The sequence below is a fragment of the Cylas formicarius genome, unplaced genomic scaffold (genome assembly GCF_029955315.1).
Source record: "Cylas formicarius isolate icCylForm1 unplaced genomic scaffold, icCylForm1.1 PGA_scaffold_10__41_contigs__length_53128322, whole genome shotgun sequence".
NCBI classification, from domain to species: Eukaryota; Metazoa; Arthropoda; class Insecta; order Coleoptera; family Brentidae; genus Cylas; species Cylas formicarius.
In genome coordinates, this window is record NW_026844214.1 from 27,954,338 (window position 1) to 27,981,733 (window position 27,396).

The following is a 27,396-nucleotide window of genomic DNA, read 5'->3' on the forward strand; positions in this document are numbered from 1 at the left end:
TTTAAAAACGCGACATATTTTGCAGATTACTTCTTCTTGGGTTTTTTGGCCATATGCAGACTTGACGGAACACTCATTAGTTTACTAGTTTATGTTAAAACATATGACGTCACCTGACAACAGCGAAGGAGTGAAGACTACCTGAGTATTGTTGTGCAAATCTTTAGGCATCGGCCCTAATTTTTTTTGTTTTCTGTTATTTGGTGAGTCCATTTAACGCATCCAGTTATATATCAGTTTTTGTGGCTGGTAGTTTCCTCCTCTTGGCCTTCTAACCTTAACCATGGGGGACTCTTCGGGGGGCGAGGGCCCCCCGACGGTTAGTGCTGCACAAGAAAATGACAGTTTACCCAATGATTCTCAAAATCGTCCGTTGAACGCCATTATTTGTAACATTTTGCCACCGGATTGCAAAAAAACTGCTGAAGATATTTCCAGGCTACAGTATTTTGATGTGCCCTCAGGTGAAGAGTTGTCAAAGTTATCGGCAGAGATCCAGATTATCAAGAATCAGTTCGAGCAAGACGCTGAAATCCTGCGGGAAGTTGCCAAAATCTCCGCAAACATAAGAAGGACAGTAAATCGGAAAACAAAATATGAAATCACCGATCAGGGGCCTTTTATGGTGATTCTGGAGAGGATTACAAGTAAGGTGGGGACTCTTCATCCTATGAACTTTGGGAAGTTACTTCAAGCGCAGAAAGTTCAAGGTATATTGAAAATTTCTAGAAAAGGAGCCAATAAAATCGGTTTGGAGTTTAACACCTCTGAGTCTGCAAATAAATTTTTATCTAATGAATCATATTCGACAGCTGGTGGGTATAATAAGTATATACCTCAAAGACTAGTCACTTGCCGAGGGTTGGTGAGGGACATTGGTGACTTAATTGATGAGGATGATTTTTACTCTGAGGCAGAAGCCAAGGTTAACATCGGAAGATCGCTAAAGCGCGTTAAGATTGTTAATGTTCGCAGACTAACTAAAAGGGTCAAATGCCCAGGTGTTCTGCCTGGCACTTTTGGTTTCAAGACAGTTCCATCTAATGATTATATAATAACATTTGAGGGTAAAACTCTTCCAGAATCAATCTGTATCTATAAAAATGAGTGTTCAATCGAAAAATATGTTAGTCCTGTTGTCTTATGTATGAATTGTTGCAGGTTTGGTCATTGGAAAAACCAATGTAAAAGCAAGGGTAGATGTAGTTTCTGCGCTGGAGATCATCCAGTATTTCATTGTGAACTGAAAGAACAGTTTTATAAGAAGAAATGCAGCCTGGGTAATTGCGAAATATCTCCAAAGCCAACTTGCATCCACTGTGAAGGCTCTCATCAGGCCACTGATAGATCATGTCCGGAAATGGACAGACAGAAGAAAATCAATGAGGCTATGGCATGGTACAACCTATCCTTTTTTGAAGCGGCTAAACTCTTTCCAAGAGGCCCCAAATCAAGTGAGTTTAATCGCTCTAATGAAAATTTCCCTCCTATTCATAACACGGTTGCCCCCGTCTCTCAGCCTTCCCCTAGATCTGCTTCTAAAACTTATTCTGTCATAGCAAAAAAGCGTAAGTCCCCCCAAATAGAATCAGGGTATGATAGGGACGCCCACAGGGATTGTCTCGTGCCCCCGTTGACTAGGCAGAAGTTGAATCACACTAGCAAAAGTCAATCTTCTCCCTCATATTTAAATGACTTATCGTCAGAGTCCGAGATGGACACTGCTTCTCCAGGGGTTTCTTCCTCTGGTGAATTTTGGTATCGGTTTGAAAATTTAAAGAAAAAAGTTTTGTCCAATATACCCAGTAAAAGTGCTTACCATGAAATTGAGAGTCTTTTTGACTCCCTGCCTCCTCCCGGAGGATGCAGGTTTTAATTTATTAATGTTCCCAGATCGACAGTCAAATCTTTCTGTTAAAATTAGTAATTTCTCAATTATTCACTGGAACACTTGTGGTATTAGAAGTAATCGTGATAGTATTATTAGACTTATTCGCGACTTTGGTCCGGATATAGTCATGATTAATGAATCTTTTTTACTCCCACATATCAAGTTTTCCTTGTCTGGTTTCTCCTTTGTCAGGGACGATCGTATGGATGGGTATGGAGGGATTATTGTTTTTTTACGCTCCAACATCGGGTATAATGTTTTAGATGTGTCAGATATCCCCAGGCCGGATAGATGTCAGGTTATAGTGTTGGAGATGGACAGCCTTTTTCTAGTTTCGATGTATAATCCTCCTGACCTTCCTATGTCTCGTTTGTTCTTAGATACTTTGGTTGATAGACTTAGGTCAAAACCCGTTTTCTTTGCTGGTGATGTAAATTCTCATAATGAAGAGTGGGGCTCTACAATTAAAAGCTATGTCGGTCTGGCTAACGGCTCTTTACTATCAGACTTTATCAATGATAACAACTTCTTTATTCTTAATGACGGGTCTGCCACCCGATTTACAGGGAATGACTCCCGTTCTGTCCCCGATTTGGTATTTTGTTCACACGAATTGGCTCATGTTGCCGATTTCCGGGTGTTATTCGACAGAGGGTTTAGCGATCATTTCCCGATACTGTGTCATATTCGGTGTAAACCGGACAGTTTACATCATCCTGCTCAAGCGTATCTCCTGAAGCACAATGTTTCTAAGGCAGAGTGGGACAAATTCTCTGAATTGATTAGTATTGGTTTAAGCAACCCCCTTATTACGTCATACGACCAGTTCTACAAGGTAGTCATGGACGCGGCTGATGCTTCCATACCCCTTCATAAGAGCGGGCGTAAATGTGGACTTCCTTGGTGGGATCACGAGTGCTCGTTAATGATCGCTAAAAAGAGAGAGGCTTTTAGAAATTATAAAATTTCCCCTACTCTAGAGAATTATGTTAATGTAAAAAGAACTCGGGCCAGTTGTAGAAAATTTCTTAGGGAAAAGAAAAGGGCGGGATTTAAAAATTTTTGCCAGAGTTTATCTCCCAATGAGAGTGCTAGGTATGTATGGAAATGTGTGAAAAGATTTTCAAAGGCTATTAACCGGGCTAATTGTCACCTCCCACTTAACTTTTCAGTACCGGAGGAATTGTTGGACTCCTTAGTGGGTCATGCCGATGGTGTCGTTGAGGAGACAAGTTTAGAGGGGGATAACACTGCAGTTTCTCCCTTGTTTACTCTTGATGAGTTTATCGCTGTAGTTAGAAGTCGTAAAAACACATGCCCCGGCTTGGATAGAGTTTCTTTTGAGTTAATAAAGCATCTACCAATAGAGGGAGCCGTGTTCTTAGTGAATTTTTACAACAAATTATTGAGAAATGAGTGCAGTATACCTGATAGTTGGAAGACGCAGCTGGTTGTTCCAATATTAAAGCCGTTTAGGGATCCTAATCTTCTTAGTTCTTATAGGCCGATTAATTTGTCATCTACATTTGGTAAAGTGCTGGAGTCAATATTAAAGTGCCGAGTAGAGTGGTTTCTTGAACACCACAGATTGCTATCAGAATCTCAAACCGACTTTAGGCGCGGTAAGTCCGTTATATAAGTCATATTTTGTGTGCTCAGAGCAAAAGTGTTCCTACTGTTATGGTTGCATTGGATATTGTGGGTGCTTATGATAATGTTAACATCCCCATGCTAATAAAAGAGATGGATAAGCAGGGTATACCTAGGGATGCTATAGGGTTAATCAATTGACTTCTCCTCAACAGGAACCTATTTGTTAAGGATGCTGTTGGGCACCTTTTGGTCGGACCTAGATCAACCAGTAAGGGCGTCCCTTAGGGATCTCCCTTAGCGCCTCTTTTATTCAATATATACGTAAATTCAATTAAGTTAGTAATTCCTCATAGGGTTTCTATTTTCCAGTATGCGGATGATATTGTTCTTCTATGTAGCGATGTCAATGTCCTCTTTGCTATAGACTTGATGAATAAAGCCTTGGTGGCAGTGGCTGATTGGATGCATAGGTTTAACTTGCAGCTTAGTCCGCAAAAGTCGTCTGCTATTTTATTCTCTAGATCTGCTTTGGTTGGACTTCCCGACTTGGTAATTAATAGTGTAAATATTCCCTGGAAAAGTGAAATTAGGTATCTGGGAGTTACATTTGATGTTAAGCTTACGTGGGTTCCACAGGTTGGCAGAATGATTCACAAGGCAGCTAGTGGAATTAATATTATGAGATTTCTATCCAGGACATGGTGGGGAGCCCATCCGTCTACTCTTCTGATATTTTATAAAGCTTTTGTGCATTCCCATCTTGACTATGGTTCTATGGTACTGGGGTGCTGTGGGAAAAAAACCCTGTCTGGTCTGGATAGGATTCAATATCAGGCTTTAAGAGTGACATTGGGTATGATGAAATCAACTCCAATTAATATTTTATTGGGAGAGGCTTGTGAAACAAGTTTGGAGGTGAGGAGGATTATGTTGGCTTCTAAGTTTTTGGTCAAGTCCCTTAGAATCAGAAATAATCCTAGTTTCTTAGCTACCCAACGATTATATATTGCCTATCAAGAAAATCATAACTTTTTTAGAAGGAAGGCGAATTTACCCTTAGTTGAGGCATTTGACTACACCGCCACATATCATAATATTATCGATAGTGGAGACGTTCTAGCGTGTTTTAATAAGGACCTGGCCCCTCAGCTTACGCCTATTAATTTTGTTGATTCCAAAATTGAGAAAGGGGTGGGTCTAAATGAAACTGAGTTTCGGGAATTTTGTTCTAAAATGTGGACCGGGGAAGAGACATTTATATTTACCGATGCCTCTAAGGGACCAGATGATAGAGTTGGCTTTGGAGTATTTATTCCGTCTCTCAATGTTAGGGTCGGGCATGGGTTGAATAGCGCGTTTTGTATTTGCTCGGCAGAAATGGTAGCTATTAGTTACGCCCTAGATCTTATATTAGATTATAATATTAAACAGGCAGTAATTGTCTCCGATTCCAAAAGTGCCCTGCAGAGCTTCGGATGCAGTGCGGTTGAAGCTTCCAACAGCTACATTCTACTAGATATTAAAGCAAGGATTGATATTTTGAAGCGCAGACTTGGGCGGAAAATATCGTTATGCTGGATTCCAAGCCATTCGGGGATAAGACATAATGAAACGGTGGATAGAATAGCCTCAGAAGCTAGACTTTTAGACCCGCTGAATTTAAGGCCCCCTTTTAGTGAATTTATCCCGATAATTAGAGCAAAGATGTGGCACATCTGGGCCATCAAGTGGAGAGAGTGGGGCCGTTCAAAGGGCACACTTTATAGTGCAGTTTATAAGACACCTCCAACAGTTCCATGGTTCCACAAACTGCAGCTGTCTAGAAAGGAGATTACAACAGTGTGCAGAATGAGGAGTAATCATTGTAGTTCCCCAGCACATCTTTACAAGATAAACGTCAAAATATCTAACCTGTGTGCTTGTGGAGGGATGGGAGATATTGAACATATTTTGTTTGATTGTGCTCTGCATCGGAATAACTTCCAAATTTTGTATGAGTCCCTCATTGATGCCAGCTTACCCGCTCCTATTAGTGCCTTTTCTGCACTTTTTCACCCTGGATGTATGGATTCTGTTGCACGACTTGTGGTTAGATTCCTTGATGCATGTGGTATCTGCTTATAACCGCTTTTGGATTTGCTAGCTCATGGTCTATGGGTTGGTTTTAATCATCATGTATATTAGTTAGAATTTCAAAAGAAGAACTCCTTCGCTGGAGAAGATCCGAAAACTCTCGACATTTAGAACTTCTGAGATTAGTCTCCTTCGCTGGAGAAGATCCGAAAATCCTCGACATTTGGAACTTTAAAGTTTAGTCTCCTTCGCTGGAGAAGATCTGACAATCCTCGACATTTGGAACTTCAAAAATCAGTCTTCTTCGCCAGAGAAGATACGAAAATCCTCGACATTTAGAACTTCAAAATTCTGTCTCCTTGCTGGAGAAGATCCGAGAATCCTCGACGGAAGTCGGCAATGGGCGAATGATCCTGGTAGTCGTGCCCAACAGCTATCTGTGAAACGCATCATTGAATTGAATTGAATGACGTCACCTGACTAACTTCAAACAGGTTTCTTTATTTGTATGGGATAATTTGTTTTGATCTTTAATACTGTCATTTTCGCGTTATTGCAATATATTTCAGCAATGGTGAACTTATCGACTAAATTCCAAACAGATTTATTTCCAAACATTACGTTTTTGAGTATAATAAAACGTTTTTTTTTTAAATTAGATATCTTGTAAAGTAATTAAATGAATTTCAACAATAAAAATGATGTTAAAAGAATCTGCGAAATATTTTTATGAATTTTTTCATGCTGTAATTCTAAATCACTTGGAGTAACCTATTAGGGTCAGCGGCGAAGATTTGTTTACCTTATATATTAGTAACTCCGATTATTCTAATAATAGTTGCATAATGAAAAATGCAAAATGAAGCGGGAAAACAGCAACGATATTTCCATCCTTCTTTACCTAAATTTACTCGTTATTGCCAGATCGCGAATTTGGCACGAAGTCAAGATGACAGAACTTTCCTATGCTATTTAATTAGTTTCGTCTGATTCATCAGACTGTAAATATTCTAAACCTTTTCAAAAATTGAATCTATAAATATACAGCGCATAGATTCGATTTTTGAGAAAGTTTAGTCTCTAGTGAAGCACCTATCAGTGACTGTTAAGTGAAAACAACTTAAGGTGAGTTTAAATTATTAGTGCTTAGCAATTGTACCTTTTTATATTGCGGTTTTTAATTCATTGAGCATTTTTCAAATCCTTTACAAAAATTCAAACAGTTTTTAAAAATCACACATATACCTACACGGAAAAATTGTCTATTTATTAGTCTGAATTAAATTGTGTAAAATTATGTTGATTATTTCGCAACGATCGTAGATATTATAGACGAATAAAGTCCGAAAATAGATTTTGATATTCGAGCCAAATCAAAAATAGCCCACTGTAAAATTGTTTACGCATTCACCGACACTTTTTTGGGTGAAATTTATAAAATTATCGAAAACTTACGAACAAAGTTAGTTTGAAACAGTTTACCGCAGAAAACTAATACTCAAAAATAACGCAAGGTCTTTAGATGTCGGTCGTACCATTGAGGTATCGCGATTGGTGGGACGACGAAGATTGGTTCTACCGACCATCACGTCTGTTGGATCAACATTTTGGAAGCGGTTTGAGACGAGATGATCTTCTCAGTTCCTTCAGAGAATGTTCCGCAAGACCTTCCTTATCTTCTAGACATTATCTAAGGCCGTGGAATACCTCAAACGTCCTTCAACGACAAGACTCCGGATCAACTATTCAACAAGATAAGGAAAAATTTCAGGTGAGTTTAACGAGCGCTTAACTTTACCACAGCCTCCACTAATATCCACAGCTTAAGTTTAATTTTACCCTTTGGCAAACAATGCACTAATCAAAGTTTTATTTATGGTATATATAGAAAACATCGCAGATTTTAAGTCAGGAAATGGCGCCCTCGACAAATCCAATAACGAAAGATCGTTTTGAGGTAAATAAATAAATAATGAGTGTTTGGATGTCTCATACATATCTCATCAATTGAATAATAATAATAAGTTTAGCACTTAACAGTGACAAATTTTTGTTATAAGGATTCGCATTGATAAGATGGGCACAGTAACGTCATCGACAAGTATAGAATTTGTTTCTCTTGCACAGACGTCTGTTTAGTACAGTTTGTAAGGAATATCGGGCAAGTTTATGAAGGATATTTGGCTTTTTTCTTTTCCAATACCTAAAGAAATAGTTTTGACAATGATTTTAATAAGAAATTTAGTTCTTAGTTTAGAAAATCCGAGTTTACTTGACAATTCCTCAGAAAATGGTAGCAAGTAATACATAAAGTTTCAAAATAAAAAAGTACCAAAAGCTTTTTATTCTCACATTTCAATTTTTCTATAGAGTCATGTGGGGCAAGAGTGCGCATTTTTTTTTCTATGGTCATAAAATTGTAATAATTGTACAAAATAAATTGAAGTATAAGTATTTATTTAAAGGATTTATTGATTTAACAATTACGTAGCATGAAATTCAATTTACTTAATTGTAATTAAAGAAATAAAATAAAATAAATGTTAGTCAGAATGCGCACACTTACCCCAATATTGGGGTAAACGTGCGCAGCACTGCGGGTAAGTGTGCGCATTTGTAATAATTTAAACCATAACTTGTTACATATAGTTACACCATATTTAATGTTATAAATATTATTTTTTATCAATACTTATCATTTTTTACTTCATTTTTTATATTTATATATTAAATATATAATTTTTGACAAATACTGTTTAACTTGATTTTTATCGAGAATAAGGCTTAGAGTAGTTAACAGTTTTGAATAGAGATAAATTCAAATGAGATCGTTTTTAACGAATATGATAAAATCTTAATTATTAGAACATATATCACATATGAAAGCACCAGTTTCATAATGAGTGCACTGTTCATGCCACCAGCTATGACATAAGCTACATTTAATCCAATCCTCTGTAGGTGGATCAACGTATTTTTCACCACACAATGCACAGTAATCATCATTTTCCTTAAAATCATTAATATTTTCTTGACTGGCCTTAACTTTAACAGCCTTATCTTTGGTAGTAGTATTCTTCTTTGTTTTTTTTTAGAATTTTCAGTTTTATTTGCTCTAGCTATGCTAGTTGACGTCGGTTGTCGTAAATTCAAGTCAGGGTGCCTTTTTAAAAATCCATACACCCAATCACGTCCAGCCATTTTCGACTTTTGATTAAACCGATGAGGAATATGATTTATTTCAGCATACTCGTAGATCAATGTTCTTAGAGTTGTCATATTAAGACCATAATAGAGATCATCACATCTTTTTAAATAATTATATATTTCATTTTCTTGCTCACTTGTGAAAGTTGAAGTAAATCTTCCTAATTTTAGAGCAGTTGAATCAGATTTTAATCGCTTCCTGAGAGTACTCTCTCATTCCAACCTGTTCAGCTGCTTTTCTTTTACTTAAACCTTCGGCAATCAATCGCTTAGCAGCATCAAATTGATCACGGGTAACAACGGACCTGTGTGGAGCCTTCCGCTTGTAATTTCGAGGCATTGTAGTTTTTTTTTTAAGAAATATATAAGTATAACCTGAAACAAATAACAACGAGTGTCAATACACAAAGAACTCACTATCGCGGTAAAAGTACGCATTAAAATATGCGTACTCTTACCCCACAACCGTATGCGTACACTTAACCCTAATCGCCTTTACAGATTTAGTTTAAAATTACACATTTTTGCGTCATTCTACCAAGTTTTGATGTATAGCTGATAAAATTAGATATATAAACGAGCATAATTGGACATAATTAATACTAATTACCGCTACATAAATATAAAAGTATTTGAATTCTAAATTGGAAAAAATCGTAAGAATAATAACCAAAATTTTTACTTACCAATATTACTAAAACTACGTAACTTTGCCAGACAAGACTCTAGTCTTTTGTCCAACGTCGTAGTGACTACTGAAGGCAGTTGATTCCCCTACTCTACTGTCAACGGTTTTATAAATAATAAGCCTGCGCACACTTACCCGCTGCGCACACTTGCCCCACATGACTCTATCTCCTTCAACCACTTCACCCTCAATTCTAATCGCCCGGTATTTGAATCAACTTTTGACCATCACATTTGTAACTTACTTAAAGGCAGGGAAAGACATTGTGGTGAAAATTGGCGAAAAAGGTCGGTTTCCTACCAAACTGAGTCCAGTTTATGTTCAGTTTGGTTTCTTAAAAGGACAAAAAAAACTAAAACATATCCCTAAATGTTGTTCGAGCTTTGTTTTATTTTTCGATCCTTTTACATCGTTGGCATCCTTTGGATTCCACAAATTTCTATGTTCACGGAAGGCATCTATTTTCTAATTTATCTCTATTAAAGAACTAATATATTTCCCACTCCACTGCTTTCCTCGCAGTTTAACAACGTCAGACATGATTCTGGCGAACAAAAAATTTTTGTCATAAAACAGAAAACCAGGAGATTTATAAGTTGCAAAACGCGAGAATTGTATAAAAATATCATACTTTTAAGTTGCTCGATAGTATGTATCTATTAAATTTCTCCAACATGTTAGGATAAATCCCCCAATTAGAAAAATGCTTTATTATACCTGCCAGTCTGGTAAAAAAATCCTATCCAAAATATCCAACCCAAATAAAAGTCGAAAATAGAAAAACCGGAACAGTCCACAGTAACACTCCAGTTTCAAAACAAGTTGAATCCTTTTGATTTTACAGTTTCCGTCCGAGTGGGCTCCGAAAAACAAACCACGAATTGTCGCAAGACCCGCCAGTCATTCAAGAAGTTTGCGAAAATTTGCAGTTTTGTTTTATTCACCTAGCTATTTCATAATGTAGTGACAATACTATGCTATATCATGTTCGTAGAGCATCTCAGCGATATCCACACTCTTAACTCCTTTTTGCCTCAAGATTTATTGAGAGCTGAACATATTGCAGTAAAAAGGCTGCATACAGACTTATCGACGATATGTCAGCAGCCATGTTGGTTGTTGAATACCCCAAGATCATTGGTTAAAAACAAGATTTTAAAATTCGCGCATGCGCATGTTCAACGAACCATCTAAAAATTTTTTGATTGATACTTCATAAATTCCTCTAATTTCTGAATTCCTGAGGTAGTGCCTTTCTATATCTCTAGTAGCTATATGATTTTATTAAACAGGAGGTAGCGTTTGGTTTGGTGGAAAATCGGCGTAATAAGTAATGTTAAAACTGGCACCGAGAAACACAAAATTTGAATATTTCAGGTAATCCTGGACGTGCAGCAATTCGCACCGAACGAAATCACCGTGAAAACCAGCGGCAACAGCATCATCGTCGAAGGGAAACACGAAGAGAAACAAGACGAACACGGGTTTATCTCGAGACACTTCGTGAGGAGATATTTACTACCCGGTGATCATGATATTGAGGAGGTTATATCGTCATTGTCTTCCGACGGTATCCTAACGGTTACCGCACCAAAGAAATCGGACAAACCAAAGAACACAGATAGGGTGGTTCCGATACAACAGACCGGGCCAGCGAAATCGACCGTGACTACATCATCGCCCGAGCCGAAAATCGAACATCCGACTAATTAAACTTCGGTTAGTTTACGAGCTTTATTTTTTAACATAGTTGACACTTGAATATAAAAATTTCTTAAGGCATAATATGTTATAGTTGACACTACCATCTATACGAAGTAAATTTTACCTTATCGCTTAACGTTTGTTGACTAATTTTAAGTTGATGTTCCACTTTGAAGGTTATAACCGGCTGGACGTTGTCGACTCTACTGTAGCCGCGCTTATTACAATATATTGTTGACTCATAGGATACAAGTAATATTAAAAAATATCTACATGACTTGACAACGCACTGTCGATTTTCAATGGAGGGGCCATCAGCTTAACATTTGCTGTAATTATTTTATAAAATGCTAACGGTAAATAATATTGTTGGTTGTAGTTTTATTTAATTTCTAATTTTATTGTGACTAGAAAGTAAGTATCCCGAACTTCAAGAAGCCGTATTAATAAGATATTTTGTTAAATTTAACAATATAGTGTTGACTCATTTAGTAAATTTGCTGGTTAAATTGGAAGTAAATTTATGTTATAAATTTATTTGAATCTAAGAAATGTGCTGCTTAGAATAAAGTGTGTGTTTGCGGTGTGAAAGTGTTCGACCAATATTATTTTTCCCTGTCCGTTTACAATAGTCCTTTTAATACTTTGTTCGTGCCCGCAATATTTAAAAGGCGGCAATATGAGAAGTTCGGGCACTTTATACAATTACAACATTATCAACTCTAAGTTGAGTATGTATTAAATAAATGTTCACAGCTTATAGCAGATAAGTAGCTATGAATCAATTTTGTATGACTAATTATATTAAAAACATGTAAACACATTGTAATGTGTCTGAAAAACCTGGCGGAAGTTTGGGTATGCCCACAATTATTGTAAAGGCTGATGACTCTAATATTACTGTTAATGATTTTAATAATTACACTGGGAAACAGTTTTGTCAATATATCCAGAGGTCGTGTTAGACGACGGGAAATGACCTGCCAACTCGAACTTCCGGACGTTGTGGGTTCGATTCCCACCGGGTGTTGGGTGTTGTGTGCGTGAAAAAATTGTTATCGGTCAATTTTCCTCGGCAACGTAATTGAGATGAGCCCAATTAAGCGTAAACAAAAAAAAATCTGTGGTACAAACACAACTCATTTAGTGGAAAATTTAAGCCCCCACCACTCTGTTCTGGCCTTATCATTGCTACTTTAATTCCGAAGAACGTGGAGGTTTCAGACCTTACAAACTAAAAATAAGGAGGACTCAAAAATAATTTAAAAGGGTCCTTGTTAGCATCACCAGTCAACACTCGCCCTCCTGACTGCTCGCATAATGGGGAGCGCGAGTCTAGGCCGTAGTTCGCCAACGATCCGTGAAAGGGTGCCACCGTCCACGCACAACAACGATGATCCGTGAGAGGGCGCCACTTCACTTGCTCCGCGTGTGCCTGGCATAAGCAGTTGTTTAGGTCAAATAAACCCACTTTTTACCGTTTAATTTTTGTGCAATTATTAAGTTTAACGCCCTAGAGATTTATTATCTATCATCAGAAGTGGGATTACCCTCGAAAAAGAGCGAAAAATTAGTGATATCTGCAGTATTTTAAGCCTTTATTGGCTTCATTACTACTTGTGCTCCACCAAAATGGCGACCGGTGACGAAGTATTTCCAAGTTCGAATGAATGGCATGCTCTTTTAACTACATTGACCGATCGTTTGACCAATTCTGGACATGTAAATCGACAATTTTCGAGTGCCGAAATGGAAGGAGTTCGTTTACCCAGTTTTCTACCCGGTAGAGATATGGCTTGCAATTGGATTGAGGAAGTGGAAAGTTTGATGCACAACTTGGGTTTGGACTGAAATGCAGTTAATGACTAGGATTTCTGGAGCATTGGAAGGTAAGGCAGGCGAATGGTACAAAGGATGGGTTCCCTCTGATAGGAGAACCTGGAGTGCTTTAAAAGACGATCTTTTGTGCTATTTTCCTGGTACTTTAAATTTTGGCCGTTCCTTGCGAGAGGCCGCTGTTTTTACTTCTCATAAATGTGTAGATTTTGGCCAGTATGGTCGTTTAAAATTACAAAAGCTTTCCTATACTAAACTTAACCTCAGCGCCAGTCAAACTATTAGTGTTATTATTGATGGAATTTCCACAGAGGCAGTCAAAGCCGGCGCTGCTCAAGCTAATTTACAGAAAATACCTGATTTATTGTCGTTTTTAGAAAAATTTCTTTATCATACAAGCCGTGATAAGAGTATAACTTCACGTGACACCACGCGTCCTTCTACTTCTTCTAGTTTTTCTCAGCCGCCGCTAGATGGCATTACAGTAGCGCCAAAGTCCAGTAACATTCGCTGTTACAATTGTGGTGAAAAAGGGTACCGACGTGTCGCTTGCCCTCTTCTTCGCTCAGTAAAGAGAGAACGCGAATCTTCTGTCTCACGCCCTTACTCCAGACCCGTTTGCAGTTATTGTCAAAAGACTGGTCATTTAGAAGAGCGCTGTTTCCGAAAACGAGACAACTTGCCTCGTAATCCCTCTATTGAAATGACACAGCAGTCCGTCGTAAATATTGCCCTTTCTCCTATCCGATTTGAACATCCATCCAACCGATCTATTTCTGTGAAAATAAATGGTTTCAATTTCCAAGCCCTCATCGACACTGGTGCGCATATTTCACTCATAAAAGCACCAGTCGCCGAAGGTTTTCATTCTTTTTACACGCAAACTCACATGGTTATTTCTGGTATAAGTGGCGACAGCATCATCGCCCGCCACCAAATTGATTTGAAACTTGAACTAAAAAATAAATTTATCCCAATACGCTTGTACGTCATCGAGGAATCTTATTTGCCGCACGACGTGCTAATTGGCTGCGATTTTCTTGAACACCCGTGCGTACGCTTCTGTTTTGATGAGATTGTTGATAACAAAAATGTAAATCCTCCGATTTCTACTTCCGTGTTTTCTATACATTTAACTTTTGATATACCTGTGTTTTATCGTCCCTACCGCATGTCTGTTGCCGAGAGAGAAATATTGAAAAATATAATAAATGACTTACAAACAAATCAAATTATTAGACCTTCCAATTCTCCGTACGCTAGCCCATGTCTATTAGTGCCAAAAAAGAACGGCGCACACCGCCTTGTAGTGGAATTCCGTGCTATCAATAAAATCACCGTTAAGGACCGATACCCCTTACCTTTAATCGATGACCATATTGACCAATTGAGCCATGTAAAATACTATTCTACCCTCGATATGGCTGCTGGTTTCCATCAAATCATGGTACACGAAGATTCTGTTGCTAAATTGCTGAATTATCATCAGCGTGCTATTAACATGGCTCTTAAAGCGAAATTCATGGGAAAATTGCTCTGGTCTACCTCGACGATGTATTAATTCCTTCAGATACACGCGAACAAGGCATCGAAAGGCTAGAACGCGTTTTCAAAGTCCTTCAACAAAATGGCTCAAAATAAACCTAGACAAATGTCGATTTCTTCAAACAGAAGTTGAGTATTTAGGGCGCCTAATTTCCGCTGGTTCTGTAAGACCAAGTCCCGCAAAAATCAAATCTTTAACTAACGTCCCTATTCCAACTAATATTCATGAAGTTCGACAAATCCTAGGCCTTGCTGGCTACTTCCGTAAATTTGTGCAAAGCTTTTCAATAAAAACCAAACCTTTATCAAATTTGCTTAAAAGTGGTGTTCCTTGGTCATGGAAGCGCCCCAACAAGTGGCCTTTGATGAAATTCTAAATATTTTAGCCTCCGAGCCAGTCTTAGCATTATTTCGCCCCGATTTACCTTTACAGCTCCATACCGACGCTAGCAGTCGAGGATACGGCGCTATTCTTATGCAAGTTCTAGATGGAACTAAACAGGTAGTTGTTCATTTCAGCAAAGCCACTACCGACACCGAGTCTCGCTACCATTCCTTCGAATTCGAGACTTTGGCCGTTGTAAACGCGCTAAAACATTTTCGTTAGGAGTTCCATTCGATCTTTACACCGATTGTAATTTTTTTAAAAGCAGTCAAAATAAGCGAGATCTTATTCCACGCATTAGCCGCTGGTGGATGTACCTACAAGATTTCAACTTTACCATTCATCGCCAGCCTGGCCATTGCATGCAGCACGTTGACTATTTTAGCCGAAATCCCGCTTACCATTCAAATGCCCAAAAGGCTGAACGTATTTTTCACATCCCTTCCGCCACAGAAGATTCTGAATTTTCCTCAAATCGTATGCCTGAAGGATGGCTTTCTGTCCAACAAACCGAAGACCCCGAAACTCAAGAAATGATAGTTAAATTAGCTACTCGAGAACTGAGTCATAAACAATTCAAAATAATCGGTACTACACTGTGTCATTTGGCTGAAATTAATGGTGAAGAAGTAACTCAATACTTTGTACCTAAAGGATCCCTCTACTAGCTTGTAAAAGAGTACCACGATGGTCAAGCTCACATCGGAGTAGATAAAACTATTGTAAGTTTAACTAAGCACTTTTGGTTTCCTAGATTGTCTCATTTTGTTAAAAAATATGTCGCCGCCTGCTTAGTATAACACGCAAAAGAACGCCGATGTTGCGTTTGATCGACGTCCATTCTATAACAAAAGTACCAATACCATTCCACACGCTCCATATGGATTGTTTAGGACCTTTGCCCCGTACTGAAAAGAACTGTCTCTATATTTTTGTAATTATAGATGCGTTCACGAAGTTCTGTTGGCTCTACGCTTTAGAAAATCAATTTGCCGACACATTGGCAGAAGTGATAAATGACGTTATACACTTAGTAGGAGCTCCAACCCAGCAAATTTCATTATGGACAATGGCACTTCATTAAAAAAGCTCCCTACACATCCAGATTTGATCGATTGGAGTATTCAATGGCACACCATCACGCCATATGTGCACCAAGCGAATAGTCAAGTAGAAAGCTATATGTCGTTCATAGCAAATCTTTTACGAGTGCAGTCGGAAGCTCATCGTGATTGGGATGATCTAGTCGGTCGAACTCAATTAATTATTAATTCTACTACACACAAGAGTACGGGAAAAACGCCCCTACAGCTATTGTTAGGATGCGATGGTCGTCTACCTGAAATTACTCGAATTCTAAACAATGCTTCACCCGACAAATTACCCTGCTAGGGAAGGCAAGTATTTAAATTCAATGACTTTGTGTTGCTCAAACGAGAAGCTGTGTCTGCATCGAAGTTGGAGTCCGATTGGCACGGCCCTTTCAAAATAATTGGCAAGTCTTCCGACACCAGTTATCAATTACAGCGAGTTTTGGATACTCGGCTGGGAAAAGTCACTTCAGCAGCGGCCGGACAGTTACGATTATGGAAAGGCGACTGGACTCCTATGGAATGCCAAAAGGCCTGGAATGAGTTAGATAATCTTAAAAGTGAAGGTAATGTTGTATCATTAAACTTTGTTGAATTCTTTTTGTGGGGTCTTATGGTGCACGTACTAATTTACGCACTTGCCATTAACCACCTAGTTGCGCTGGTGAAGGACCATTGATTGATTGAGTACTTCAAAAGTGAACTGAACATTTATTGTTGTTACATGACACGCGTTCATATGCCTTACGAATACATACTCGTGCTCCTTACGGATACATACTCAAACGCATACTGTTTTTCTCGCGACGGGTGGCGTGATACGCACAACTACCGCGCATGCGCATACAGTTCGCACCGTTGCGGCAAATTTAAAGTTCGAATTTTGAGATCGGACTTGATCTATATTAATGATCATGCTGAAATGCCTTGGCCTCTGAGCTCGTGTTTTGCGTCAGAAACGTCGTAGCCATGCCACAGGATTCAGCCTCTGAATTTTTGTTTAAACTGTACTGTTATAGTTAAAATTGATATTTTGAGTTGATCTAGTCTCGATTGTTCCATGCTGGTGTGCCTTAACCGCCGAACCCGCGTTTTGCATTAGAAACGACGAGGTCATGCTAATGGGCTCAGCCTCTGAGTCAATGTCGTGTTCTAATGATTATCGAACTATTTTATTATGTTGAGTTTTGAGCCAATTTATGGGCTGAAATGTTATGATTTGTTACGTGTTCTCTAAGGCGGTCGGTAGCACGATGTCGTTGATTCTGTTAAACCAAGCTGTGTTTGTTACAAAATGTGGTTCTCTGAATGAAAATATAGATTCTCAGAGTGGATTGTTGGATGATCGTCGGGACGCCGAAGTGTCAGGATTGGCCGTGTTAGCATCACCAGTCAACACTCGCCCTCCTGGCTGCTCGTATAATGGGGAGCGCGAGTCTGGGCCGTAGTTCGGCAACGATCCGTGAGAGAGTGCCACCGTCCACGCACAACAACGATGATGCGTGAGAGGGCGCCACCGTCTACGCACAACGCTCGCTGTTGCCTGTCAGCCGCCGGGCATTCACTTGCTCCGCGTGTGCCTGGCATAAGCAGTTGTTTACGTCAAATAAACCCCTATTTACCGTTTAATTTTTGTGCAATTATTAAGTTTAACGCCCTAGAGAATTATTATCTATCAGTCCTGAAAAATTTGTACAGTTACTGAGGACGTTGAAAGTTTCCCAGATGCCGTAAGTGCATGGAAAGATGGAAGATTTCTAGCCACAGGTGAAAATTATCAAAGCCTAATTTTGAGTTTTCAAATATCGGAGTCCACTATTTGCCATATGCCATGTTCTTTGTTGAAAAGTAGATTTGAAATGTCATCGCAATATTTCTTCTATCGTCACTTCAAAAACTCTCAGTAGGATTTGGTATCATTAATCAAATTCGTTTGGGGACCAATAACTAAATTGTCATTATAAGAATAGCATAACTGAGAAAAAACCATAAGACAAGACATACAATACGTTACAACTAAGTTTTTTTGAAGTTGCTCCAAGTAATATCTACTTAACCATGTGAACAGCTTCACAAATGGGAAACAAATTAAAACAAAACAAATAAAAAAACATCATTTTATTAATAATTAGAAGAATAAAATTACACATCGACTTACTGATTTCATAAATAAAAAAAACCACATCAATAAAGCCCACATAAAAATCCATGGATATGAATAGGTTATGGATGGAATTGACACACAGTTACACAAAAATATTGTGGTAATTGAGTGCCAAATATTTAGTTGCCATTATCAAAGCATGCGTGTTAATATCCATTCAAAAGTGCGTATATCCACGGCCTGTATATAATTACTTTATGTGGGAGGGTTCTCTGCTTCCATGAAATATTCCTCAAAGAATAAAGTTCGGTACACATACATAAATGCACGACCAGCATGCATACATATGAAATTTATAGTACATATATATTAAAAATAGGTACATAAATAGATGTACATTTATTTTTTACAAGAAGTATAAGGGATATGCGTCATTTTGTTTAGTCAGATTTTTAAGGTACGAAGTTGGTTGAGTAAAAAAAATTCCTTACATCACCGACATCAACGCTGTGACCTGAAACCACTAAATTCAATTCTTTCCACAAATATCCTTCAATGGACTTACGGAAGGGCTTATGCTAGTCAGACTTAATATTGGAAGATACTGAAGGTGATAAAATGGAGGCCTGGAGTTTTTGTATATCGCTCAAAGTTGTATGACCCTGTTCGTCGAACTCCTTCCACCTTATGTAGTTCTGTCTCATGTACACCAAAAGTTCCGGCATGTCGATAAAAGCTGCAAAAATCGGGTACTTCAGCATTATCATCGATTCGATTCATTAGAGAACTTTTTAAAATTTCACCGTTACATCACTTTGTTGATTATTAACATTAAGCCATTTTTTAATTGTCAGTTCTAAATGATCCCTTAAGCATCTTATCGCAAAAGTTTTCCTTATTAGTGATCTAACATATTCCTGAATTATTCTCACAAATTAAAATTAAAAAAAGAATTGAGGTCTAGAACCTCCAGGCACAGAAATCTAATCAAAGAATGGCCATTAAATGAAGTAAATTCGGTAGATTTCTTTGTTTGAGTCAAATTAGAAATTACAAATATTTTGTATTATATGTAGTACAAAGGAAGCAAGTTCGAAATTGCTAGAGAAGTTTCCAAAGTTCTGGGAATTGTGCCATAATAAAATTACGTAGAATGTATATGCTATTGTTGCCAGACAAGTCTTGAGCTACAAGTACCTAGTGTAAGATGGTTAAGTCTGACTTAGGCGTTCCACTGATATAGATGCAATGCAAGTGCAAGGAGCAGTAAAATGTCAAAGAAAAATAATTTTATTTTTGCAGAATGGAGAATTTGGAGTCTGCAGAATCGAAAACTATTGTTTATCGATTGTTTTGTCGTTAAAACATCACTAGAAAACTTGGGTCTTCTTGTCAATTTCAAGACCAGTTGGGCCTTATTATGCGAACTATTGCCAAAAAAATGGTATAGAATGTTGCTTAAGGGTCCCTTATTGCAATGGGATAATGCAAGACTATACACCACATGAAAAACTAAGAATATTTTGAACGAGTTAAGATAAAAATTGCTTCCGCATCGACCTTATTCGCACCCAATTACTCATAGATTTTTTTATTGTTTAGAGATTTCAATGGATTCTGATTTTCCTTTTCTTTGAAGAATGTAGGAATTTTAATTTTGGCCGAATAAGACTTGATGCCGGATTCACCATAATGTTCAGCAACAGTTGATGAGTTTATTTGTCGTGGACGTAAGGCTCATTTTTGTTCTTCTGACCTAGTTGATATTTTTCGTCCTGTCTTTTCAATATATTCTTTGCCGCATATACATGAAATGCTGTAAACTCCTGGTATCTCAAACGGAATTTTGTCTTTGACGGATCGCAGATGTTGAGAAATTTTTGGACAAGTTGAAAATCTGGTTTTAACGTTATATTTCTTAAGAACTTGTGATATGTCGTCAGTAATGTTTTGAATGTAAGGAAGGACAACAGTGGCAAGTGTGGGGTTGCTGTTGGACTCTGGAAGGTTGTGGTGAAGTCCGTTTTGCGATGGAACGCTTACTATCTCTAATGTGGAAATTATTAGAGAGAAGAACAGATATTAGGTGTTTTAATTCTTGGTATAATGATTCCGGTTGAGATTTGAGTTTTACGGCTCTGCAAAAAAGGGAGTTGATAACTGATAATAATAATGGGTGGGCGAATGGTGATATGACAATGTAAACATCCACTGTTAGGTCTAATTTTCTATTACCAAGAATATCTAAGAATGGGAGAATATTACTAGTTTCTAATTCAATGGTAAAACATTGCGGTGTATAGAGTGAATTTAAATGGCTAAAAATTTTAGAAGGATGTTAGATAATTTTGTTTTTAGATAGAAAACCTGGATCGCTTTCTTCTCAAAAGCTTCCTGGTTAAAATGAAAAACCTTGATGTTTGTTTCATGAATGTGACCGTTATAAGAAAAATATGTTCCAGGCAAGCAACTTCCAATTAAGATTTAATTCCAGATTCTCGGATTTTAAGATACCTGAAATAATGTTGAGATTTTCAAGAACGAGGGCCTCTACATCAAAACTAACCAAAATGAATATTTTTGAATCAAATGTAATGGTTTTTCATTGTTCAATGGAAATGAAAGGAATTATGTACGAAACTCAGTTTTCAAACCAAAACTAAATTCCCAGAACCTTCGAAACAGTATTAAAGGTTGCACCTTGGTAAATTTTGAACTTCCATGACGTGACTTTAATCCTTAATAATAACGTAATATTTTCGGATCTCACACCTGCAGTAAGATTAATGACGTATTTCAGTTAGATCTTCGCACCCTACTTCTCTAACAGATTCCTAATTGAACAATTTGGATTTAGTTTTTGCCATTCGTCTTGAGATGGCAGCACAACAGAGATTGCTATCCCTATTAAATTCAAAACCGAATTATCCAGACGTACCGTTCCAAGCATCGAACATGTCATTGATGATGTAATCTACGAAACCGATTTGCGATTTCGGTATAGAGCATGTGGCTCTGTCGAACATCGGCATTACTACGGGCAATCCTCGAGATTTTTCGTCGTCCGTCTGTTGGAAATACTCTTCGGCTATTCGCCTCGCCCATTCGACACAGAGGCGGAGCGGCCGTGCCGGGTTTGAAACGTCTGCGCATTTTATCATCATGCGCTTGACCAAAGTGATATTTTCTTGGTTTGAGATTGGCATACAGTCGTCGTTCTGCTAGAAGAAATACACAAAGACGTCGAGGCACTCCTGGATGCGTCCTACTTTGACCTTACTTACCTCTGCATCTGATCCGGAAGGCGTGTTTGTACAAAACACGTTGACGAACTTCGCCAAATGCTCAAAATGTCTTGTCATTTCTGTTGCTAAAATCATATCCACTACGTTGTGCCTGGCAAGTTTGTATGCGTCTCTGTCTAGGTTTTTAAAGATGTTGACTCGTTCGTCGCCTGTTAAATAACGTAAAAATTAAGCGAATTTTAATAAGCTGCATGAGGTAACTCAAGTGCAAACTAAAAATGATATGTACGTATATATTTCTTTAATTACGTGTGTCATTTGACCAACTAAGAAGAGCACTCGGTTCTGTCTCGAAAAATTTTGCCGTAAAGACTTGGGGTGGCAAAGCTTATGATCAAAGAACCAAAAGACAAATAGGAAATTTATTTTTAAATTTCTAGACGTCACTTAGCTTGAGTCAATATTTTGTCGGCAAACTCGGTAAAACAATTCACGTGCCTCTCCCACTCTAACAAAGTTAATCCCAACTTACCCAAAGTAAGTTTGAAAGTGAGAGCGGCGTGATGAGATTCCAGCACCGAAACGTCGTTATACAATATCGCCAACGGATTGTTTGAATTCGACAGGAACGCGCTTGATTTCCCAGGATGATCAACGTCGTGCGCGGCTGCAGCAATCAGGCTGGTGGCTTCGTCTAGGGGGTCCATTATCGCTTTCACACGCTCCTTCTCCAGAAATCCAGCCGTCGCCTAAAATAAAAAGAAAATAAACATCAATAGATGCAAACGACGGATTCGGTTGAAGTCCAAAACCGTAGTCTAATATACCTGATTCACTTAGCGCGTACAGCCCCGCGCATGATAAATGGTCATAACTTGTCTGAGGGATCATAAACCGAAGGCCCTTTACCCTCAATAAACCGAATAATAAACCAATAAAAATCAGATTTCCAAGCGCTTATCAGAACAGGGAGGTATTTTTATTTTGGTAGTTTCGACACCTTCGAAATTTTAAAATTATTTGCTATTAGTGGTGTTACAATCATTTGTTTGTTTATACCGTGGGTTGAAGAAAATTTCAACGACGGAATGGAGCAGAGTAACGAACCAAAAACAAAGTGTCATTTGAATATGTGTTGCACTAAAATCAATGAGAAGGTAAAATTTATATAACATTTATATTTTTTATGGGACAATGGCTCATACTGTTTGTACGTATTTAAATTTTAAAAAGCTGTTTGAAACGTTTACTATAATCCTGAAATTTTGACATAGCATATAAAAAAATCCGCTAATAATTTCATTTATTAATGCAAAATATATGTGCAGGTTTTTAAAAACGTCAGAGGACATGAAAGCTGCCATTGGGAGAACAGTGGACTTAACTGGCAATCCAAGGTCAACCTTGCTTTGATTCCTCTATGATTCACTAGAAAGGAAGGAACGATGTGACAAAGGCATAATGAAAATGTTTAGGAATAGTGAGGCACAGTGTATTCGCAGGGAATTGTATGCGATGTATAAAAGTAAAAATAATATCTATTTTACACTGTGCCTTAATGGAAGGTTAGGTGCTACTTTCAGCACAAACCATTAAAGACTTTTTGAAAATTGGGTAAAAAATCCTCTCCTTACAAATATCGCCCTAGGAAGCGTAAAAGTTTATAGTTATCGCAGCGCTTTAACTAAAAAAGTACAAACGATCAGCAGTAAAAAAGAAGTATTGCAAGAGTTCCTTAATCAGTATTAACTTTATTTTGAAGAGATTTATACAGAAATTCACTAGTTGAAGTTTTAAGAACCAAAACGTATGATAACATTCATTTCATAGACGAGGTCATAAAAAAAATTAAGTAATATACCTCTCAGATTACCACCTAACCACTTATCACTGCGGTTTGAATCCTATAGAAATTATATGATCCGAATGAAAAAAAAAAGAGAGAATGTGTTAATCTCGCATTGGAAAAAAATTATAAAAAAACTTGAGCAAACGTAAAACCATTAATTATTTCCTTGGATGATAGTGATAGCACAGATTCAAACTACTCTTGACGATTAATTTTATTTAATGTTTTTACAATTATACAGTGCTCAATACAACCGGACCGGTTTGATTTATTGACTCAAAAATGACTACGAGCAGATTAAAAGAAATAGTTCATCCATAGTATTTAATATTAATATTTCATGCTTTGTTGCCAAATTTTCAATTATTATTTCTGTCAGAATTCTCTGTCTTCTATCTTTGTTTATTTGTCTTAATATTGATAACGGACTGACCATAATTAATATTGTCTCGTTGCCAGCTTTTGGATAAATAAACTGGACCTTTTAGGAGTGAGGATATGTGGAAATAATTTCCAAATAGTATTTTAAAGCTCTGAGCTTCTATAGATTTCGGTGATGACTCTCTTATATAAATCCGATAGCTCAAGAGACGGTGTCTATTACAAAAAAAGTCTGGATGGTAATGCTAGGTTTGCAACAAAAATATGTCTTTGATAAGGAGGCCCCGACTTTAGTGACAAACGGACGTGGAAATGCTGACTCCGCTTATTTCTTTTGGTTTCTATAAATTTTTTTATATTGAGAATGTACAAATTCTATTTTTTATTTAATTTTATTTGGTTTAGTTTTTTTTTTAAATTTCTATGTTACAATCAAATTGCTGCAGCGAGTCTGTTATACCTTTTTTACAAAATAGTTGGCTTAAGTAACAATCATAACAATTGTGAAATTGAGTTGAATCAATTTTGAGCTGATTTCCCGACAACAAGATTTTTTTTCTGGAATGTAAAATTACTTTGGCGGTGCTACTCTTATATAAATAAAATATATATTTTACACAGGATCGGATATAATCTTATTGTAATATATAAATAAAACACTTTTAAAGAACAAATGCAATTCTTTTCCTTTGAATTTTTGACAAATAAATTTACTAAATTTTTTAACCAGTTGGACTTTTTGGTCAAACTCAATTTAATCCATAGAACTTAATTCACTTAAATAATCACAATATTAAATCTAAGAAAGAAAATTATTAAATTAGAGATGTTCATTAAATGTAGAAACATACTAAATTTAAAATAATTACTTTCAATGCTGATGGGATTTCGACACCATGAGTAAATGCCACTCAAAATAAATGATACATAAGAGACTTAAATGTTTGCCGATTTAAATAAGTTTTTAGGTAACCAGTACACTGGATTTTGTCACTTTGATTTTGGTCCTACTATTTCCTACTATTAAGAAATGGAAAATCAAAGGAAAGTTAAAAAACGTACACCACTAAGTTAAATTACAAAGACATAACGTTCAGAAAGAAGAAGTATTTTGACAAACTTTGTGCATAATTTTTATCATTTGGAAAAATGTATAAGAGACAAAATTCTACTGTCTATGGTTAATTAGAAACAAAAATTATTTTGTGATTACTGAAGTAGTTGACGAAGTCCATGTGTTGTTAAGGCCTGTTATGAAAATTCATCAAGCATCTAAGGAAGTTCGGAGCAATGCTAATGGGATACTAATTTTGGCTGAATATTTGTTAGAGTCGCGCGCTCAGCATTGTTAGTCTTATTTTTGATTCACCATGTTTTTTTTTGTTGCATGTACAAACACGTTTGTAGGATGTGCCCATTTAATTTACATGTATGCATGTATTTTTTAAAAACATGTTGAACGATATTGAAGTTAAATTTAAAAAATTGCCAGAACTATATATCAAGTTTTATCTAATAGATGGCCATGTACCTAAAAATAAAAAAAAAGATTTCTTTACCGGCTTTTTCTGAAAAGGTATAAGATATACGGTATACACCATCCATTGGAGGGCCCCGGAGCTATTGACAACAAACTGTAGTGTGTCAGTTTCCCATATATTTTGCTAGATTTGTATATATAGATGCCTAAGTTGTGCTTTAAAAAGTACCTTCGTACAGTTTTTTATAAATTGTGACTAATTTTATTTTTATTACTCAAACGCACACGCAGATGTAGCCACACAGAAATTACATTTGAAAACACTAGAAACCGATGTTATGATCTAGTTTACATCAAAAAATAACCTACTTGTACTGATATTGGGCATTGTTGATTCCCTATGCGGGTAGAATAACCGTACCCGAAATTATGAGCATTGGAGAGGTGAATTAATTCGAATTTTGTTATTGACGGCGAGAAAAAAAACAGACAAATTTTATAATAAATCGAAACGCTATTCTAATAATTTTATAAACTTTTGTCTGATTTCAAATTGGCGACAATCTGAAACCGAACCATTATTTACGGCAACAATTAAACCGTAAGCTAGGCTTTAATAATTTAAAACTTTATTTACCTGCATGACGTCAGCCGCGTGAGTTGAATTGTGATACGAATTCTCGATATGATAATTGGCCTCGATTACGGTCAGCCAGTTGTGTAACGTCTTCTCGTCGCAGTTCAGCGCACTACAAACGTCAAAGTGATTGAACAAATTCATACCCAAATGTTGGAGTGGCCTTTTCCGCGTCAAATCCTCTAGCTTGAATATCTCGAACTCCCAAATCAGCGAGGTCTCCAAAAGGTCGCGGATCGCCGCCGGCGCCTGCGAGGTATAAGGGTATAAGGAGATGATAAAGAAGATGTTTGTTCGCACATTAACACTTGGAATAATAATTTTTGCAATTGTTAATAAGTGTTTCAATTAAGTGCTCGAAGAGACCGAATTAAATTAAAGTCTATTTGTAAAAGTTAGGGAAAACATTAGGTAGGCAAAATGGGCTACAGAGTGACCCAATGAATTACCGTTTTATTTGGTAAATTGGAGATAAATATATATTAAATAAAAAATGGCTTTTCGAATTTCAACTTTTTTAGCTTTGAGCTCTTGAAATGATATTTTAGCCTATTCGATTTTTTTATGATGCAAAAAAGTTATATCTTTTTTTTAATTTTTTTTTTCGATTATGGAAAATTTATTAAAATGCATTAAGCCTTTTTGGGTTCACCGACGTATATTTTCGAAAAATATAAGAAAATTTGCAGGAACCTGGTTTTATTTAAAATCAAGATGGCCATTATGCCCCCTGGTGGCCATTTCAGAAATAATTTTCAGAATTTTCTCTTGACCGTTTTACTTAATACATATCGCTGTTATTTGGTAATCCCACAAAGAACACCGACTCCACGAATCCGCTAATTTTAGGTTGGTCGAATTGTATAAATGGCTCAAAAGCATAACATTACCGTGTAAAATTAAAGGTAAAACATTTTTTTTAATGCAAAAGGGATTATGATTAGATAAAAACCGCAAGAATAATACTTAGTATAGTCCAACTAATGATAAATAAATGGTCACGACTTGCCTGGCCTACCACAAACCGAGCGATGAACCAATAAACAGCCGGTTTATAAACGTTTTCAGTGCAGGATGGTATTTTTATTTTAGTGGTGTCATTATTTGTTATGTCATGTTAGACGGTGGGCTGAAGAAAATTTCGACCCCGGAATGAAAAAGAGTAACGAACTCAAAAAAAGCGCCATTTGAATATGGGCTGTAAGAGAATTGTCGTTATACGAGTATATAATGCAGAGTGGATTCGCATGGAATGGTATGCAAAATTTGTTTGCAGGTGTTCTAAAAACGCCCGAGGGATTTAAGCAGCCATTAGGAGGAAAGTGTAATAACATTGCTTCGATTCCTTGGTAAGGATTCACTAGAAAGGAAGAAAATGTATGCGATGTATGAGAGTAATCAGATTTCGTTACTTGAATCATTGCAACAGAAATTAAAAGAAAATGGTTGAATTACTGGTAGATGTCAAAAATTGCGTCGATTTTTGCACAAAATCGGATTTTGATTTAAAATATTGACAAATTTATTTTGGATGATACTTATAGAAAAAAACAACTAGTTGAAGTTTTAAGAACCAATCGTATGATGTCATAAAAATCAGAGTGTTTGAAAGTTAGACATAATAATATAAACCCAAAAATGTTCGCCCATGCAATTTATGTAATTAAAACTCAGCGTGAATTAATAC

At 37.0% G+C, this 27,396-nt stretch overlaps 3 protein-coding genes across 14 annotated transcripts in view; 2 read left to right on the forward strand and 1 right to left on the reverse strand.

Moving 5' to 3' along the window:
- The first annotated feature begins 48 nt into the window (after positions 1-48).
- Positions 49-6,336, forward strand: LOC132708137 (uncharacterized). 3 transcript variants are annotated; one of them, XM_060680269.1, is made up of 2 exons: positions 49-203; positions 465-1,885. In XM_060680269.1, exon 2 carries the CDS (start codon positions 623-625, stop codon positions 1,874-1,876), a length of 1,254 nt encoding a protein of 417 aa, XP_060536252.1. In that variant the 5' UTR covers positions 49-203; positions 465-622; the 3' UTR covers positions 1,877-1,885. The 3 variants fall into 3 exon arrangements, with proteins under 3 accessions (XP_060536252.1, XP_060536251.1, XP_060536254.1); XM_060680268.1 differs by lacking the exon at positions 49-203 and adding an exon at positions 5,669-6,336 and having other exon boundaries at positions 211-1,454; XM_060680271.1 differs by lacking the exon at positions 49-203 and having other exon boundaries at positions 211-710; positions 1,162-1,300.
- A 192-nt stretch (positions 6,337-6,528) lies between these two features.
- On the forward strand, positions 6,529-11,747 carry LOC132708138 (protein lethal(2)essential for life). Of its 3 annotated transcripts, none has more exons than XM_060680272.1 (4): positions 6,529-6,682; positions 7,072-7,328; positions 7,446-7,514; positions 10,830-11,747. In XM_060680272.1, exons 2-4 carry the CDS (start codon positions 7,080-7,082, stop codon positions 11,163-11,165), a joined length of 654 nt encoding a protein of 217 aa, XP_060536255.1. In that variant the 5' UTR covers positions 6,529-6,682; positions 7,072-7,079; the 3' UTR covers positions 11,166-11,747. The 3 variants fall into 3 exon arrangements, with proteins under 3 accessions (XP_060536255.1, XP_060536257.1, XP_060536256.1); XM_060680273.1 differs by having other exon boundaries at positions 6,542-6,682; positions 7,080-7,328; XM_060680274.1 differs by lacking the exon at positions 7,446-7,514 and having other exon boundaries at positions 6,534-6,682.
- A 6,392-nt stretch (positions 11,748-18,139) lies between these two features.
- LOC132697543 (high affinity cAMP-specific and IBMX-insensitive 3',5'-cyclic phosphodiesterase 8) overlaps positions 18,140-27,396 on the reverse strand; it is a 230,865-nt gene continuing 221,608 nt past the window's right edge. For 6 of the 8 annotated variants that reach the window (XM_060663140.1, XM_060663130.1, XM_060663132.1 and 3 more), the window contains 6 exons: positions 25,710-25,958; positions 21,895-22,111; positions 21,402-21,571; positions 21,056-21,338; positions 18,683-18,853; positions 18,140-18,631 (listed from right to left, as the gene is read on the reverse strand). In XM_060663140.1, coding sequence (XP_060519123.1) covers positions 18,696-18,853; positions 21,056-21,338; positions 21,402-21,571; positions 21,895-22,111; positions 25,710-25,958 — 1,077 coding nt within the window. In that variant the 3' untranslated portion in view covers positions 18,140-18,631; positions 18,683-18,695. Of the gene's footprint in view, positions 18,641-18,682; positions 18,854-21,055; positions 21,339-21,401; positions 21,572-21,894; positions 22,112-25,709; positions 25,959-27,396 lie in introns of all 8 variants that reach the window. The other 2 variants (XM_060663128.1, XM_060663127.1) reach the window with 2 other exon arrangements.

Excerpts from the sequence above, each read along its gene's own strand:
- LOC132708137 (XM_060680268.1), top strand. The coding sequence starts at position 284 with ATGGGGGACTCTTCGGGGGGCGAGGGCCCCCCGACGGTTAGTGCTGCA. Across the intron at positions 1,455-5,668 it reads TCCAAGAGGCCCCAAATCAA|TTAGAATTTCAAAAGAAGAA; the intron begins GTGAGTTTAATC and ends CATGTATATTAG.
- LOC132708138 (XM_060680272.1), top strand. The coding sequence starts at position 7,080 with ATGTCGGTCGTACCATTGAGGTATCGCGATTGGTGGGACGACGAAGAT. Across the intron at positions 7,329-7,445 it reads AAGATAAGGAAAAATTTCAG|AAAACATCGCAGATTTTAAG; the intron begins GTGAGTTTAACG and ends TGGTATATATAG. Across the intron at positions 7,515-10,829 it reads TAACGAAAGATCGTTTTGAG|GTAATCCTGGACGTGCAGCA; the intron begins GTAAATAAATAA and ends TGAATATTTCAG.